Raw genomic sequence first — 19,565 nt, 5'->3', positions numbered from 1 at the left:
ACAAAATAGAGTAATAAGCACACTTCGTTATCTCTCCCATTCCACACTCCATCTTATCTTTCCCAATACCTATGACTGAACTGGACCGAAACAGATAAAGCAAGTATAAAAAGTCTCTGAAAGGTGGATGAAAACAGGAGGATTAAGAACCTCCAGACATTAGGGATAATTCAGTGGTGAGAATCATGTGGGGTGTTTCCTGCTCCATAAACCTATATTCCAGCCTGGATGCTAGAGAAGCCCAAAAACTGAAGCTGCCAATGACGGAGATGGAAAATCGTCCCAAGAGAAGCCAGCTCTCCCTGGCCAGGAGGTGGGGGATATTATGAAATGATCCATGTGTTGAACAATCAGAAAAAAAATCTTAAAGAAGCTCTTATAACAATGCTCCAAGATATAAGGACAAATACTCTTAAAACAAATGAAAAGATAAGAAATTCTCAGCAGGAAAAAAAAAAAAAAAAAAAAGAAGGCATAAAGGACCAAGTGGGAATTTTACAACTGAAAAATACAGTAACAGAAAACTCACATGGAACATTTACCAAGAAAGACCCATTCTGGCCCATAAAACACACCTCCACAAATTCAAAAGAACAGAAGTCATACAAAGTACATTCTCAGTCCACAATGGAATTAAACTAGAAATCATTACCAGAAATACAGTTGAAAAAAATCCCAAATATTTAAGATATTTGGGATTTCCCAGCATACTTTTAAATAATATATGTGTCCAGAGGTCTCTAGGCAAATTAAAAATATTTTTAACTAAATAAATATGAAGGGGAGCCTGGGTGGCTCAGTTAGTTGAGCATCTGACTTCAGCTCAGGTCATGACCTCACGGTTCGTGAGTTCGAGCCCTGTGTTGACAGCTCAGAGCCCGGAGCCTGCTTCAGATTCTGTATCTCCCGCTCTCTCTGCCCATCCTCCACTGATGCTCTATCTCTGTCTCTGTCTCTCTCTCAAAAATAAATAAAAACATTAATAAAACATAAAAAAAAATAAATTAAACAATAAATATGAAACTACAACTTATCAAAACTCTTAGAACGCAACAAAAACAAGGAAGGGAAACTTTAAGTACTGAAGGCATATAATAAAATCTAAAATCAATAAATTTCCACCTTAAGACTAGAAAAAGAAAAGCAATATAAACCTAAACAAAGGAGAAGAAATAATGAAAAGTAGAGCAGAAATCAGTAAAACAGGAAATTAACAGGAAAAAAATGAACAAAATTAAACAAAATTGACCTTTTTGAAACAGTCAATAAAACAGTCAATAAAAATCAACAAACTTCTAAGCAGGCTAACCAAGAAAACAAGAAAGAAGATTCAAATTATTAATACTAGAAATGAAACAAGAGCCATCACTACTCACTTCTAATTCATGAATATTAAAAGGGTAATAAATTTTAATGAATTTCATGAACAGTGTTATGCCCACAAATTTAAGAACTCAGATGAAATGGACCAATTCCTTGAAAGACAAAACTGACCAAAACTCACACAAGAGTTTTGTCTATTGTGAATAATACTGCTATGATAGCTTAAAACATTTGATACATAGACTGATTTATCTTTTCCTTGTGTTTTGGTACATTAAAAAATAAGGATTTTTTTTCATTCGTAGTAATTATTTTTTTATTTGTATTTTTTTAACGTTTATTTATTTTTGAGACAGAGAGAGACAGAGCATGAACGGGGGAGGGTCAGAGAGAGGGGGAGACACAGAATCTGAAACAGGCTCCAGGCTCTGAGCTGTCAGCACAGAGCCTGACGCGGGGCTCAAACTCACGGACCGCGAGATCATGACCTGAGCTGAAGTCAGCCGCTTAACCGAATGAGCCACCCAGGTGCCCCCCGTAGTAATTTTTTTATAGAAGTAAAATTCACTTTTTGTTGTGTGTATGTGTGTGTCTATTTTCTAGGAGTTCTTTTACATGTTTGAATTCTTGTAATTCTCACCAGAAACAGGATATGGAACAATTCCAACACCCACCCCCCAAAATTTCCTTCATATTGTCCCTTTGTATTCAAAACCTCTTCTGCCTAAATCTTTGGGCAATTGCTGTTGTGTTTTCTGTTTCTATATTTTTGCCTTTTCCAGACTAACATATGAATGGAATCCTACAGTATGTAATCTTTGATACTGGCCTTGAATAGGCCTATTATCTATTAAAGAAACAGATAACCTTGAATAGGCCTATTATCTATTAAAGAAAATGTATTATTAATATCCCTCCAGGTCAAATGGTTTCAGTAGTGAGTTCTATCAAACATTTAAGAAAGAAATAATAGCAATTCCTACAATGTCTTCCAGAAAACAGAAGCAGAGGGGACACTTTCTAAAAAAGTACATTAAGCAAAAATTGATAGGAGAAACAGACAAATCTACAATTATGCCTAGCAACAGTCCTCTAATTAAAATGTTAGTCTTATATATGAGACCTGGACAACACAGTATCAACTAGTTTGAGCTAATTAACATTTATAGAACACTCTATGCCAAAAGAGCAGACTATACATTCTTTTCAAGTGCACAACAATCACCCAGACAGCCTTCATTAGGCTTCTAAGAACTAAAATTACTCAAATTATGTTCACAGACAATAATGGAATTAAACTAAAAATCAATAACAGAACGATATTTGGAAAATCACCAAGTATTTGGAAGCAACATACTATCTAACGCATATATAAAAAAGAGTATCTCAAGGAAAATAAATATTTTAACGGAATGAAAGTAAAAATATCACATAGCAACACTTGTTGGATGAAGCTGAACAGTTCCTAGAAAGAAGCTTACAGCATTAAATATTTATAGAAATGAAAAATGGTCTTAAATCAATCATTTAAAGCTTCCATTTTAAGAAACTAGAAAAAGAGCAAAATAAATTGGAAATGACCTTCAATGGATCAATGAATAAACTGTGGTACATCTACACAATGGACTACTTAGTGGTAGACAGGAACAAATTATTACTACACACAATAACTTGGGACAAATCTCAAGGGCATTATGCTGAGTGAAAAAGGCCAGCATCAAAAATTACATACTGTAGGATTCCATTCATATGTTAGTCTGGAAAAGGCAAAAATATAGAAACAGAAAACACAACAGCAATTGCCCAAAGATATGGGCAGAAAAGGTTATGAATACAAAGGGACAATATGAAGGAAATTTTGGGGGGTGTTGGAATTGTTCCATATCCTGTCTCTGGTGAGAATTACAAGAATTCAAACATATAAAAGAACTCCTAGAAAATAGACACACACATATACACACAACAAAAAGTGAATTTTACTTCTATAAAAAAATTACTACAAATGAAAAAAATCCTTATTTTTTAATGTACCAAAACACAAGGAAAAGATAAATCATTCTATGTGTCAAATGTTTTAGGCTATCATAGCAGTATTATTCATAACAGACAAAAAGTAAAGTAAAAACAACCTAAATGATCATCAACAGATGAATGGATAAATGAAATGTAATATATCCAATACAACAGAGTATTACTCAGCCATAAAAATTAATAAAATGCAGATATACACTACAATGTAGCTATACCTTGAAAACATTAAATGAAAGAAGCCAGACACAAAAGGCCACATATTATCATGACTTATTTATACAAAATGTCCAAAAAATAGGCAAACCTATAGAGACAGAAAGTCCATCAGGGGTAGTGGTTTCTTGAGATGGAAGAGCTCGGGCAAAATGGGGAAGGGTGGTGACTGTTAGAGGTTGGAGGTTCTTGGGGTGGTGAAACTGTTCAAAATTCACTGCGGTAACGGTTGCATAACCATGTGAATATACTAAAAACTACTGAACTGTACGCTCTAAAATGGATGGGGTGCACAATATGTGAATTATATCACAATAAACGTTACCCCAAATAAGTAGCCTAGAATTGCTTGGGTGAGAGGAATTGTTTTAATTCAGCTGCTAATGCCTTACAGTCCTTGAATGGAAAACTCCACACAGACGAGTCAGATTACTTCTGTTTTGTTCATTACCGTATACCCAATCGTCAGCACAGTGCTAGCTCAACGGTAAACATTTATAGAGTACACATAACCATTTTATGCAAGGGATGCATATCTAAGATGAATTAGACTGAGTGTCACAGTAGGAACAATGCATTCTGAGAGAGTATAAATTTACATCCATTATAGCATATTAGCTTTAATGGTTTTTGGTTTTCTATTTCATGTCTGTATCAAAGGGTGCTTGCTCTCCTGAAATTTTATAATTTATTGTGCCATTTTTTTCAACCTTTATAAAGGTTTATCACATTTAACTTTAGTACCCAAAGTATTTTTGAACAGCCAGTAGTACTGCTATTTAATGAACATTGTGATAATTATAGGATTATTTTATTAAGTTATGACAATAATCAATGTTTTAAAATAACACAAGTCACCTCAAATAAGATATTTCAACTCCTATAAAAGCATGTTTCACAAAATACTGACAAAAGATACCAAATTCTTGTGTACCAGCTAAAGTGGCACCACAAGGTGGAAAATAAGAATAAATGATGCATAATTCAGTGTGTACATCAGTGCTGAAATTATTTTTCAGTTTTTTTTTTTTTTTTTTTTTTTTTTACTTTATTTACTTATTTTTGAGAGAGAGAAAGTATGAGTGGGGTCAGGGGGCGAGAGAGAGGGAAAGAGAGAGAATTCCAAGCAGGCTCTACACTGGTAGCACAGAGCTGATGCAGGGCTTAAACCCACGAACCATAAGATCATGATCTGAGCCAAAATCGGATGCTTAACTGACTGAGCCACCCAGGCGCCCCTTAAATTTTAAAATACATTTTAAATCAGTAACTTTAAGTTTTGCACACAAGAGGCCATATTTAAATCATACTGTTTAAATTTGCATAATCTAAATTTATATTAATATGACTACTGCATTTGCTGAATAAATACGTGATAAAGCCTCTAGTAACAAGAGTAACAGTAAGTCCAGGGAAACTGTTGAGTGATTTGAAATACACCTTAAATGCAACACTCAGTAAGGCCACTGCTGCAAAAACTTCAGATTTCCACAAATAAATCTATCTGGTTGTAAATGAGAACATGATTAGCATTACATCAGCTGATGGCCATTAATTGTATGTGTACTGATAGATTAAGTTTAAACCTACACATCCTAGGTGGTCAGCTAGACTGCTCAGAGTCAATGAAGAGCAATAAATTTCTTACAGACTAAGACCATGCGTTACAACACATCTCTCTCTAGCCATATATCCTTTAAATAAACCACCACATTCATAACTAATTCTAGAACTCTACTTCATCTTAATCATCTAAGAATAAAAACAAACCATCAAAAAACAGTGTTACTTGAGGGGGAAAGGAACATTCTGAATAGATGTCAATATTAGATTATGAACAAATTAACTAGACAGAAATCTTGTCTTCTAGTTTCTGTGGAATACAAATTAAGATACCAAGGTGTCAATACCTATTAAAATTATCACTACTTTTAAGCTAAGAAAGTAAACAAATCCAGGGGCACCGGGGTGGCTCAGCTGATTAAGCCTCCGACTTCAGCTCAGGTCATGATCTCACCGTTTGTGGGTTCAAGCCCTACATCGGGCTCTCTGACAGCTCAGAGCCTGGAGCCTGCTTTGGATTCTGTGTCCTCCTCCCTCTCTACCCCTCCCCCACTTGTGCTGTCTCTTCTCTCTCTCAAAAATAAATACATGTTAAAAAACATTTTTAAAAACAAAGTAATCAAATCATGAAATTTACAAAGCAAAGTATAGGCCACCTTGCTAAGTCTCAAATGCCACTTCCTATCCACTCTGCCCACCACAAAATGAACTAACTTGCATGAAAAATTAACTACTTAATATCATTCTTGGTATTATGATAAACATTCTTAAGAATATCTGCACAGTCCATCTCTCCCATCCCTGCAAAAATCCAACATATACACAGGAGAGAACCTTTAAGTCCTCTCTGTAGAACAACATTCCTCCTTCTCTGGCCAAAGCTGATTGGTAAATGCCTAATCCATTTGCTATCCACAACACATTATTACCATTTGGTAAGAATATTCTAATCTACTGCATCAACAATGGCAACTCAACCAGAAGGAAAACAATGGAGATGCTCTTACTTGAGAGTCCTGAACTTTTTGTAACTCTGATTGAAAGTCTTCCCCATTTCCATTGTCCTCATCAGTATCACTGCAGACTCCACAAAAAAATGTAGGTGGAAGCTTTAATGTATCTGCTTTTGCCTTCTCTTCAACTGTTGGTTTCTTTTCCCAAATAATAACACATTCTTTTTCATTATCTGAAAATCCCACACAAGCAAAAGAAAGTTAGCAGTCCAACTACTCTCCAAGAATTGTCCTCCATATAATCTACAGATTACAGACCCAGATAGCAATACCTATGAATGCTAATGGAGAACAAGGATCACCGGGAAAACAATATTTTACACTTCATATTATTTTCAAATATTTTAAATTGCCACAGGCATATCACATAAGTAAATCTGATAATCATAAAAATGATCAGATTAGAAAATGCCTTTTCTTTTTATGTTTACTCATTTTTGAGAGAGAGAGCATGAGCGGGAGAGGGGCAGACAAAGAGGAGGACAGGGGATCTGAAGTGGGCTCTGCGCTGATAGAGGTGAGCCAGATACAGGGCTTGAACTCACAAACCATGAGATCATGACTTGGGCTGAAGTTGAAGTTGGACGTTTGACTGACTGAGGCACCCAAGAGCCCTAAAGATTCCTTTTAAACAGAAGATTTTTAAAAAACATTTTAACTAGTAATTTTAATTTAACATACCTGCTAGCTTTTCTTCTAATGGTCTACATTTTTCTGAGTCATCCAGATATAGTTTTCCATTAAGTTTCTTGACAGCTGTTTCAAAATCTTCATCTTAAAGTATAATTGATTTTATTAAACAAAAAGAATTTCTAGTAAGTTTTAGGAATTTTCCCAGCCATAAATCTAGAAATTATCCTCCTATTTCATACTTTCCCTCACCCCCCCCCCCATTGAAAGAGCACCCAGTTTTGCCAATTCTATATTCCTAATGCCTCTCCTGTCATCACAGAAATTTCATTCAGGCTCTCCTCTGAGCTGCTTTACTATCATTTTGGCTCATCTTCCTATCTCCATGTCCCACAACCCGATCCTCTATCTCACTAACTCAACTGATCCTGCTGAAACTCTTTCTGAACATGCAAACTCCCCTGCTGAAAAACTCTACTGTGGCTCACAAAGTTTTCCATAATCAGACCCCTATCTGCCTCATCACTCTCTCATCCCTCTAAGTCTATAGGGAAATTAGGATTCTTTTCAATTCTCTCAAAATACCTGCTCTGCTCATAGTAGTCATCCAAAACATCCTTACTTAAAAAATGCAGTTGTTTCAATCATTACATCCATTGACTATTTACACACACACTGAGGATAAACATCTACCTATAAGGACAGGAGTTATTGGCTCTAAGAGGCAGGCTTAAACAATTTAAACATTACTAAAATTAGCACAGACAGAATGCTTTTAAAATAACAAAAGATTTACCATCCTCTTCTTCTTCACTAATATAATCTGGTTTATTCTTATAGCAGAAGAAAGTTGGAGGAAGTTTAAGTTTGCTTGCAAGAGCTTTTTGTTCAGGGGTCGGGGTTAACTCATACACAATGAGAACATCATCATCTGAGGGAGAATCTTCAGGCTTTTCCTTCTCTTTTGCTATAAAACAGGTCAAAAAAAATTATAAAGACCAGGAGTTAAGTAGGTATTAACATCAATATTCTAACTGAAAATAAAACCACGCCACTTATCTTTAGGTTAAACACATAAACTTTGATGTGGACAGAGCTCTGTAGAGAATTAGAAGCCTGATTTAACATTCCATCAAAAATTCTTAGTGAATATAGAATCCATTAAAACCAAAAAAAAACTGCTTTTACTTACTGATCGTTGAAAAAAAAATTGCTATTACTGGCTATAATTTTAAAAGGTATTTAAATAATGCTGCCATAACCGTATTTGGCATATAAACAATAGCTGAGCAAAATATCCATGCATTTTAAACAACTGAAAAAACTTACGTAAATCATGAGCAAGGATTAGTATGAATATGAAATTAATGCAGCAAAAGCTAACCATGATTAGTTACTACAGGGAAAGTTAACAATTGCCAAGGATGGCAGGTGTTCAGAGTTACATTCAGTTTTGTGTAAAACCAAATTAAAACAGTTATCCTAGGGGTAACACTATAAAAAACTAACACAAATTTTTATAGCTGAAAAAAAGGAAGAATAAAGGGATTCTTCATACAATATACTCTGGTCTATAAAGAAGAGTATTTAGCAAAAGGAATGGGTAAAGCAAATCATGAAGCATGCTATGTACCAACTGGTGCTGTCTGATATGGTAGCCTAGCCACACGTGGCTATTAAACACTTGAAATGTGGCCATTCCAAACTGAGTTGTGCTCCAAGTAGAACAATACACACTGGATTTTAAAGACTTAGCACACACACACACACACAAAAAATCTTTTTTTTTTATGATTAGAACTTGAAATGGTATTTCAGATATAATCTGTATAGATTGTTAAAATTAATTTCATCTCCTTTTTTTTTGCACCTGTTTCTTCTTATTCTATTTTTTAATGTGGATATTAGAAAATTCTAAATTATATACACAGGTCATATTTGACCTGATCTAGAGAATTAGAGCCCTATTACAATGTTAAACTTGCCTTTTACTCTCTTTAATTAAGAAAAACATAGTATGACTAATGTAGGATACAGATTCTTACTCCAATTCTGTTATTAACTGGTAAAGACAATTTGAGCATTTCAGACAGCCCGCTGTGCCTCAGTTTCCTCATGTCTGAACTCTCCATCTCTAAGATCCTTTGGGACTATGACATTCTTGGACTTGAAACTGAATAAAGCTTTCTGTCCTGCAGTAGTATACTGGCAAATTTGCTCGAGTCAAGGATTAACCTAGGTCCCGCAGACTGTGCATGCAAATATATGTCATTTACAGGAAAAAGTCACACTCTTCAATAATTTCTCAAAGAATACATCCTCAAGAAAAGCTTAAGGGCTGCTTTAGCTAGTAATGTGATTGGTATACTTAAAAATTGAGGGGCCCCTAGGTGGCTCAATCGATTAAGCACCCAACTCTCGATTTCAGCCCAGGTCATGATCTCATGGTTCATAAGTTCAAGCCCCACATTGGGCTCTGCGCTGACAGCATGGAGCCTGCTTCTCTCTCCCAGCTTCTTTCTCGGCCCCTCTGCCACTCGTAAGCGTGCATTCTCTCTCTCTCAAAAAAATAAACATTAAGGGGCGCCTGGGTGGCTCAGTTGGTTAAATGTCTGACTTCAGACTAGGTCATGACATCGCCATTCCCAAGTTCAAGCCCCACATTGGGCTCTGTGCTGACAGCTCAGAGCCTGGAGCCTGTTTCAGATTCTTTGTCTCCCTCTCTTTCTCTGCCCCTCCCCCACTCATGCTCTGTCTCTCTCTCTCTCTCTCTCTCTAAAAAAATAAAATAAACATATAAATAAACAAACAAACATTATTAAAAAAAGAGGGACACCTGGGTGGCTCAGTAGGTTGAGTACGTGACTCTTGATTTAGGCTCAGGTCATGATTTCAGTTCATGAAATCAAGCCCCACACTGGGATCTACACTGACAGTGTGGAGCCTGCTTGGGATTCTCTCTCCCCCCTCTCTCTGCTCCTCCCTCACTCATGCTCTCCTTCCCTCTCTCCCTCTCTCTCTCTCAAAATAAATAAACAAACTTAAAATAAAAATTGAAGGCCCCCCAAAATCAAGGACTGTCACTTTACCATTGAACATATTTGGGTTACTCAAGATATGTTATTAGATACTAATAACGGGTTTTCAATTCCCTAACCTTGCTCTTGAAGGTCTTCAACAGATCCCCCACTTCCTATTATTCCACTCTAATACCAACACTTTTATAACATACTAGCATTTAATGGTGGCTGTTAAAAATGAAGTCTACTTTCAAATATGATATTTTTCTAAACCCTGTCTAAAAGGATAGCCTTAAAAGGAAACCCTGTTCCATGTGTATACATGCTGCCATCACGTGTTTGGATACTGGAAACATTACTTACTGGCTAAAGATAAATGTTAGAGAAAACACAGGTCTTCATTAAGCACAGCTGAAAATGACAGAATAATGAAGTACAAAGCAGTGAAAGGTAAAGACCGTATGGATCTACCTCAAAATAATGCTTTGCAATAGTGAGAAAACATGACATCCAAGTACATTAAAAAACAAAAAACAAAAAAACAGCATTAAAGGGTGTTACACACCCCTAGTCAAAAAGTACTTATTTAAACACACATTCTTTAACATGCACACTGTGTGTTAAATACTTAATTTCATACAGCCAGTTACTATGCTAAGGACTACCAGCTGCTTAAAAAAACAAAAAACAAAAAAAACAACTGATGTCATCTCATACCGAGAATGCTAGCTCTATACCTTTGTTCTCAGGCTGTGAGGAAGGGATGCTGGTCCAAAAAGCCATTGGATTAGATTTAAAAAGGCTAAAATTAAATCCTAGAAAATAAAGAGTATTTCATTTTTGAACATTTTGAGAGTCAAAGTCAATGTGATTTTAAAATATAAAAAGCCAGAATACCTCAATTTATACCAATTTGGGGCTGTGTTACATATTTATTTATCCTGGTAATTTCATTCTTTACTCTTTTAATAATAGCAGCAAGGCTTCCTTACATAACTTATAAACATCTCAGTACCATGTTTTTTGAGTGACAAGAGAATAATATGTTGAATAATGGACACTTAAAAAAATCAGACTCGAGGTAATACTCATGATTCAAGTACATGAGTCACTAAACTTTGGTACTGTATTAGGTTCTTGTTCTCTGCACTAAGCATGATGTAAGTATCTTCCAGTTACTCAGATCTCCTAAATAACTTACACACACACACACACACACACACACACACACACACACACACACACACACTTTCTATTGCTGTTTAAACACAGGGAAACAGATTTAGGGAGAAAAAAAATCTGCACCAATATTTTTTCACTATTCACAAAGCTATTATAACCCAACTTTTACTAAAATGTTAGTATCATACCAAAAAGTATACGCATCAAGCAAAATATTTACAAATTAATGGAAAAAAAATTCTGTTTATACCAAAGACTAAGCGCTTACCCTTTTCTGGTGTTTTAAATGTGTAATTAGTTGAGGACTCTTCTTTTGGAAAAGCAGCAAAGAGATTTTTGACTTTGCCATCTGAAGACTGTTTGCTATCTGAATTCTTCGTCTCTTCGCAATTAGGTTCCACTTTTCTTTCAGATTCACTCTGGACTACTGAACTGGCATCACTACTGTTATTTTTCAAAGGTGCGTTAAAACTAAACCCAAACAAAGACCCAGTGGCTGAACTGTTGCCAAATGCAAATGGTTTTGATTTTTCGCTACTAAAAATACTTTTAACAGACTCCGAACCAAATACAAACTTTGGAGGAGAAACTACTGCTTTTGTTGTTGTTTCAGATGTGCTAGATGCTTCTCCAACTTCTGAAGTTGCATCTGCTGTGTCATCACCCTGAATTAAATCTGTCCTCTCTCTTGTGGTCTCTTCTAATACAGCTACAGCAATTTTGCCACATGGTGACTCTCTGGGAGTGGCTGAACGAGAAACATGAGGGGTTATCAAAGAATCTTTTTCTTGGGCTATTTTTGCTTCATCAAATATTTTCTTAAACGAATCTGCAACATCCTGTAGTTTAAAACGGACAGCTAAATGTTCTACTTTTCTTTCTCCATCTGCAAAATCACAGGCAGTCCACACCCACACTCGTTCTGTCCCTTTCATATTTTGCAAAGTCATGTCTGGAGTTATTCTGTGATTGGCACAAAGTTTTAATACCTGGTCCCTTCTCATCACTATGCGAACTTGCTTATTATCATAATTCTGTAAAATCTTTATATCACCAATGCCTCTTTCTTTCCACTGACCAACATCTTTATCATACCTATAGAGTTTTGCTCTGTGACTAAAAACAACTTGTTCATTTTCCTCACCACTGGACACTTCCACTAGATCAGGTAAAGGTACGACAGGTTCAAAGTACTGTCCATCTCTCTCTTCTTCTTGAGTAACATCAGATTCTTCATCAGTGCCAACCGAGGTTCCACTCTGATTCAACTTGGCAGGAGATTTAGATGGACTCAAAGCAGATTTAAAACTGAAGTTAAATCCTGTTGTTGACTCACCAAAGCGGAAGAGATTTTTCCTCACAGGGCTACTTGCCAATGGAGAAGCATGTACTGAACTACTACTCACACTATCATCCAAAGCATCTTCCCTTAAATCATAGTTGTCCCACTCCAGTGTGGGCCCCGTGTTTTCGGGGTTTGGCTTGTTAGTTGTATCAGAGGCACTGGCAACACCACCATCAGGGCTCTCATTCTCTCCATCAGTGACTTTTGTTTGATCATTTGTCAAAAAAGTTTTGAAATCTTTTAATCCACTCTTCATTTCTTCCGCTCTCTGGATTAACTTGGCAGCTCTGCCAGTGTCTACAAGTTTATGAGGAGTTTGAAGTGGTATATCTAATAGAAGTCGCTGGCATTCCTCAAATTTCTGCTTGAATTCTTCAGCCAGCTCTGGTGTTTTAAATTTTGCTGCCAGCTGCTCTAGTTTGGCATCACCATCAGAAAAATCGCTCGCTAACCACATCCATGCTCTATCAGACCCAGAGAGAGGCTTCAGGTTCATTGTAGTTGTTATCCAATGGTTGGCACATACTTTCAGTACCTGCTCTCTTCGCATTAGCATTCTCAGCTTGCCATTGACTTCATTCTTGAGAATTTTTAGGTTCCCCAGACCCCTTTCTTTCCACTGACTTATCTCAGCATCAAATCTAAATAATTTTACCCGCTGTGAATAAAGAACTTTTTCATCTTCTTCTCCTGTTACAAGTTCCACTTTTTCAGGCATCTGAACCACTGGTTCAAAATGGATGTCATCACTGTCCTCGGTTCTATAGGCATCATCATCTTTCTCAAGGTCAGCAGAAGTGTCACCTTTATCAGCCATTTTACTGCTTTGTGATGAGAATAATTTTTCTCCCGCACCTGAAAATCCCTTGAAATTAGGATCTTTTTTGCCAAACTGAAATCCTTCTCCTGAAGTTGATTTTGCAAGATCTGCAAAGGTAAATGTGCTACCAGTTTGACCAAAAATCACACCATTACCATTCTTCTGATTACTGATATCCTGAGCCTGAACACCAGTGTCATTTTCAAGGGGCTTTTCATTCTTCTTCTCTTGATTTCCAGGCTCCTGAATGCCAAATTTAAACCCATCAGCAGACACAGGGACAGAAAAACTAAATCCTTCTTTTGTTGACTTAGGATCTGTATTAGAAGAACCCTGAAATGTAAATGAAGGTGTACTTTCTTGATCTACATGCCCAAATTTAAATCCTTGTTCTGTAGTACCAAATTTAAAAGCTTTTTCTGAAAAATTACTTTTAAATCCTGTTCCAACCTGACTTCCAGAAGAATCATTTAACTTAGTCTTTGAGCCCAGTGTGAAGGCTGAAGGAGCTTCTGCAATATGTTTATGAGTTGGTTTAGAGGAATTACAAGCCACACATTTCAAGGAAGAACTCTCATTTTGCACAGAGCAAACACTACAATCCCACTGTCCTTCCTTCTTGGTGAACATTCCTTCAAATCCACTCTTCGGAGCTTTGCTGGTCTCTGAAGTACTAAACTTAAAAGAGGCAGGTGCTGGAACAGCAGAGGTGGGTTGACTCGGTTTACCCGGATTCTGACAAGCAACACATACTGTAGCATTTGCTTCATTTCGTACTAAGCAGAAATTGCAATCCCACTGTCCTTCCTTCTTAGCAAACATGTCCTCAAATCCACTCTTCGGGGTTTTACTTGTCTCTGAAGTTCCAAACTTAAAAGAAGCAGATGCTGGAACAGAAGACGTAGGTAAACTCTGTTTTCTTGGATTCTGACAAGCAGTACACTTTGTAGAACTTCCTTCATTTTGTACAAAGCACACACTGCAATCCCACTGTCCTTCCTTTGTAGAAAAAGCAGACCTGAAATCACTGTTAACAGACTTTGAAAGATCTCCTTGGCCAAATTTAAAGGAAGCTTGCTGAACAAATGAAGATCCACTTTTGTTGGCAGACTTTGCATTCTGGCATGCAATGCACCTAGATATAGTAGGTTCATTTCTTACTAAGCAAATGCTACAATCCCAGTGACCTTCTTTCTTTGGAGTCATCGGTGCAAATCTATCTGGAGTATTTTCTGGGCCAGTTGTAAGAGCAGAAACAGTTTCAACTAATGGCGGACCAAGGAAATCTTTCCTGTTTGGGTTTAGATTCTGGCATGACACACATTTCTTAGCAGTCGCAGCATTCTTTAAGGAGCAGCTATTACAATGCCACCAAGACCCTTCTTTCTTTGCCATCTGAAATTCAAAATTCATGTTTCCACCATCAGATTTGCAAATATCTTTGTTATCATGACTTGTGGGTTCTTTTGTAATTCTCAGAGACTGATTTGTGGTTGAGGCTACATTTGCTCCTAAGGCTTTTAAAATGCTCTGGGCCTCTTCAAATTTGCACTTAAAAAGTGCTGCTTCCTCAGGAGTTTTGAATCTAATAGCAAGTTGTTCTGGCTTGGGCAACTCATCTGCATAATCAAGAGCATGCCACACAAAAGATCTGTCGGAGCCAGCATTTGGCGTCAGTTTCATATCTGGACTGATGTAATGATTTGCACAGATTTTCAGTACTTGCTCTCGTCTCATTAGAAGGCGAATTTTACCAGATGTTTTATGTCTTAGGATTTTTACATTGCCAATTCCACGTTCCTTCCATTCTTTGGATTCTGCATCAAAACGAAATAATTTTGCACGGTTGCAAAAGAATTCTTCTTCATCTTCCTCACCAGTTTTTACTTCAATCTTATCAGGAAGAGGTACCACAGGCTCAAAGTGAGGGCCGTCATCATCATCATCACCATGGGCACTTCCTCCATCTGTTTCATGACTCTTGTTGGCCAGCTCTGGCACAGGTGTTCCAAATACTGATTTCCCTGGACCGTGGAAAGTAAACATGTCATCACTTCGACGAAAACCAGAATTTTTTTGCTGATTTGGACCCATGTTTTCAGTAAATGAAATTCCAGGCACATTTTTACTTCCGAAATTGAACGTATTTCGAGGTCCAATGGTTTGACTAGCTTTTGGTCCACTGTAGCTGTCTCCTTGCAAAGGTTTATCTGAAGTTAGGAGACCTAAAAGACTTTCATTATTATTGTAAGCTGTAGAAGGGGGCTGTGTCACAACCTGGGGTGAAGAAAAGGTAAAGTCACCATCATTTGACTTGAAATTTGAGTTAAATTTAAAAGGAGTTGGCTGTGTTGTATGTGCGGGTGCTGTCAAAGATGGTCTTATTCCTTCACCTGGCACAGGCTGAACAAAATTAGTTTTTCCAAATTCTATAACCTTAGATTCTGCAGATCTTGAAGCATGAGCTGCAACTGGGGGTTTTGTGAAATAACCTGGTTCTGGCAAAGGTGGATTTGTGCTTGTTTGTTGAACATTGTAATTAAAGTAATCATCACCCCTGGGTGATAGAATTCCTGTTGCAGGAGACTCAAAACGCAACGGAGGACCATACATCTCTTGAGAGAACATACAAGCAGATGAGCTTTGCACTGGTGGTGTGTGCATCTGTTGGGAATAGGCATATATGTGTTGTTGAGGTGGAAGCCTATTCATGCCATAAACTGGACCCTAAAAGAAAAAAAAAGTTAAAATTTTTTGTAGGTTGTCTACAAAATTACAGATAACTAGATGCAAACCAATTCTCACAAACCACAAATATGAGCATTATAAGGTAAAAATATCATTAGGGTATGTAGCACATCATCAAGAGAAGACAACATTACTTACAAAGATACTTACAGTTATACTCCTTTCTTTAATAAAAACTGTCTTAACTAATGACAGAATCTTAAAAATCCAATTCTACAATAAATGCACAGAATAAATTTCTTCATTCCTAAATAATGTGTAAAATGATGTTAACAATAATGATGATGATGATGGAGACTAACATTTATCAAGCATTTACTAATGTGCCAACTGGGCACTGTTCTAAGCACTTAATATAGTATCTCATTTTAATATCCTCAAAAACCCTATGAATTAAGGAATTATTATCCTCATTTTACATATGAGGCAACTAATGCATAGAGAGATTTAAAAACTTGCCCAAGGTCACAAGCGAGCAGAAAGCCAAGGTCTAAATGCACCCAAGCCATCTGTCTTCAAAGCTTTATAATTCAACTATGGTTGTAATACTGGGTGTTAATCAACACCTACATAGCCACTTTAGGCCTGAAATACTTACCACATAGTGGTTCAGCAAGGCCATTCTAGTCCTATTTCCGCCAAAACAAAATGATGAAGGACCCATCATCACCACCACCACCACCATCACCACTACCACTACCACCACCACCACCACCACCACCACCCCATTTAGAAAATATTGTAAATGTTCACACTCATTGTAACATAAAAATAAGATGAGTAGGAAGCATAAATTCTGTATCTGGAGAGAAATTTAAAATATCTGTATCTTATGGGACATATAAGTTTTAATGCTGAACTACTTCTTGAATTTCTTTGAAGGAAGCCTGAACAATTAAAAAGGAGATATTTATAAATGTATAAATTATTCCTTTGTTACCTTTGTGGGAGTAACATTAGCTGCTGGTCTGAGAAGATACTGGGAATTATATGCTGGTGACTGACTATAATATACTGAAGGGCCAGTAGTTGCAACTAAAAAAAAAAAAAAAAAAAAGAAAAGAAAAGAAAGAAAACAGTTAAAAAAGTCTATACTATAGTTAAGACTACCTAGGCAAGAACTATAAATTACAAAAGCAATAGAAATCAAAGAAAGATTTAACTATAGATTTTTAAAAATTTCTATACATCAAAATATACCATAAAGAATACCAAATGACAAACTAGGAAAAACCCCTAAATATGACACATGAGAAATAAGAGAGCAGCACCACAGTGGTCAACAAGAACAAGCCCCTCACAACAAGCACCAAAAAAGGAGCCAAGAAGAAAGTGTTTGATCCGTTTTCTAAGGAAGATTGGTATGATATGAAAGCACAGTCTACGTTCAACATCAGAAATATTGGGAACACACTAGTCACAGGAAGGATTTAAGGAACTAAAATATACATCTGATGGCCCCAGGGCCACATTTTTAAAGTGAGACTTAAAAATATGCAGAATGACAAGGCTGCATTTTATAAACTGAAGCTGAAAATGTTCCAGTCAAAAATCACCTGATAAATTCATGGAAAGAATCTCACAAGTAACACAAAATGTGTTCCTTTGCTTAAAAAAAAAAAAAAAAAAAAAAAAAAAAAAAAAAAAAAAAAAAAAAAAAAGGCACATCATGACTGACACTCATGCTGATGTCCAAACTATTTGTTCCACCTGTTTTGTATGAGTTTCATCAGGAAACCAACACCTAGAAGACATTCATGTTCATGGCAAAGCCACCACAATCATTTGTTTGATCTGTTTTATGAAAGTTTTATCAGAGAACAAAACCTAAAGACCATTTATGCCTTAACATGGAAGAAATGGAAATCGTGATCCAAGAGGTGCTAAACAACTGATTCTAGAAAGCCCTGAAAAAGACCTGAAAAAGACTAGCCAGTCTATTTATCTTCTCTTTATAGGGATTAGAACAGTAAAAATTGCTAAAGAAGCTTGTTTGAATTTGGAAAACTAATGGACTGCCTGGTAAAGATGGTTATTTTGGAAACACTCTGGGGGAGAAAAAAGAAACAGAACACAGAACAAGTTGATGGATATGACCCAAGAATCATAAAGTCTGAAATTTAACTAGTGACTTTATCAGTAACTAGTGACTCTTAATAGTGAACAAATAATTAAAGTTCTTATAAACCTACTAAAAATAATCTAGTAGAAAAAAAGCACCAAACAAACAGATAATTCAGGAAATATAAAAGATTATGAAGTGTTGAACATGCCCAGTATTAAAAAAATGAAAACTGATACCATTTTTGTTTTAAAAATTGGTGGTTTTTAGAAACTGGTAATAATTAACACTAAGCAAGAATGCAATGAGGTAGGCACTATCAGATATTGGTGATAACAGTATAAACTGGCATAGCTTTTCCAGAAGGCAATTTCCCAACACAGAAGTATTTTTTAAATACCCTAACAATCCTAAGAATGTGTTCACAGCATTATTTCTAACAGCAAACTGGAAATAATAAAGAAATAAAATTTGTAGTACTTCCACATGATGGAATACCTTGTATTCATTAACAGTATTTTCAAAAAATATTTAAGAAAAATGCTCAGAACTCTAATATTTAAAAAACAGATTACTCATCTACATATAAGACAATGATAAAAATATCACTAAAGATTCTTTATGTAAACAAAGAGAAAGAACCAGAAGGAAATGCTCCAAAATGTTAATAGCACTCTTTGTGGTACAGTTAGTTTTTAGTTTATTTACACAGTTCAGTACTTCATTTCCTATAAGCTTATTAATCACTCTTTTTTAATTATCTTATTTAAAAAGACAAGAACTATCTTGGTATATTTTTACTGTTATTAAGAAAAACAAAATCTATAAACACAGGAACGGCAAATGGGGGACTTGAGCTCTCCACCTTGTAGGGCCACAAAACTGCTTTGTGACCTTGTCAATGAGGTGTTTGGGGTCTCCATTTTTCTCAATTGTAAAATGAGGATGTGCTGCTTCTACACATTTCATAGGGTAATTGCAAGAATAAAATGAGACAATGTGAATGTTATGTTTAACAACCAGAAGACCTTTTATGTCTGTACATAGAAGAAATGGAAATTGTGACTCAAAAGCTGCTAAATGATCAATTCCACACAGCACTCAAAAAACTCTAGAAAAGGCTAGCTGGTTTACTTATCTTCTCTATGCAAGGCTCTATACAGTGCACAAGGTTTTTAAGTGAGCAGTGTTTGAACTCTTGACATCTCATGTATTTACCTATGACTTGTGACATTTAGTAAGTGTGACTTTACAAAGATTTTTCCTATTATTTTTCCTGCATTTAGAAGACACTGTCACACGAGGACAGTGAGGCTGCCTTCAATATGGCCCTATGGACCATCACATAAATGTGCTCATCTAAACTGGAACACACTATTCTAAGTCATCCCTGGTTAAAAAACAATGGGGGGGGGGAGGGTACTATTACCATTTCAGAATCTATCTCATTAAAAAAAAAAACATTTTTATCATTTCTGGTGGTCTGTGGGCAACATAATCATACTGGTGAGTGGCTTTAAAGTGAGACCACTGAAGTTTAAACTCTGGCTCTACCAATAACTAGCTGTACAATAATGGATAAATTGCCTAACCTTTCTAAACCCACTTCCTCAAC

General features: G+C 36.2%; 1 protein-coding gene across 2 annotated transcripts in view; it reads right to left on the bottom strand.

The window, feature by feature from the left end:
• The window catches only part of LOC112868976 (E3 SUMO-protein ligase RanBP2), an 82,704-nt gene that overhangs the window by 9,912 nt on the left and 53,227 nt on the right, over window positions 1-19,565 (bottom strand). The window contains exons 19-24 of one of the 2 annotated variants that reach the window (XM_086701483.1): window positions 16,829-16,923; window positions 11,244-15,867; window positions 10,531-10,608; window positions 7,570-7,740; window positions 6,825-6,917; window positions 6,138-6,316 (exon numbers count right to left, since the gene is read on the bottom strand). In XM_086701483.1, the coding sequence (XP_086557609.1) occupies window positions 6,138-6,316; window positions 6,825-6,917; window positions 7,570-7,740; window positions 10,531-10,608; window positions 11,244-15,867; window positions 16,829-16,923 (5,240 nt within the window). The remainder of the gene's footprint in view (window positions 1-6,137; window positions 6,317-6,824; window positions 6,918-7,569; window positions 7,741-10,530; window positions 10,609-11,243; window positions 15,868-16,828; window positions 16,924-19,565) is intronic. The other variant, XM_086701484.1, reaches the window with a different exon arrangement.

Source organism: Puma concolor, chromosome A3 (assembly GCF_028749965.1).
Source record: "Puma concolor isolate L17-30 chromosome A3, mPumCon1.1.hap2, whole genome shotgun sequence".
NCBI lineage: Eukaryota > Metazoa > Chordata > Mammalia > Carnivora > Felidae > Puma > Puma concolor.
This window is presented reverse-complemented; position numbering and strand designations above follow the sequence as displayed.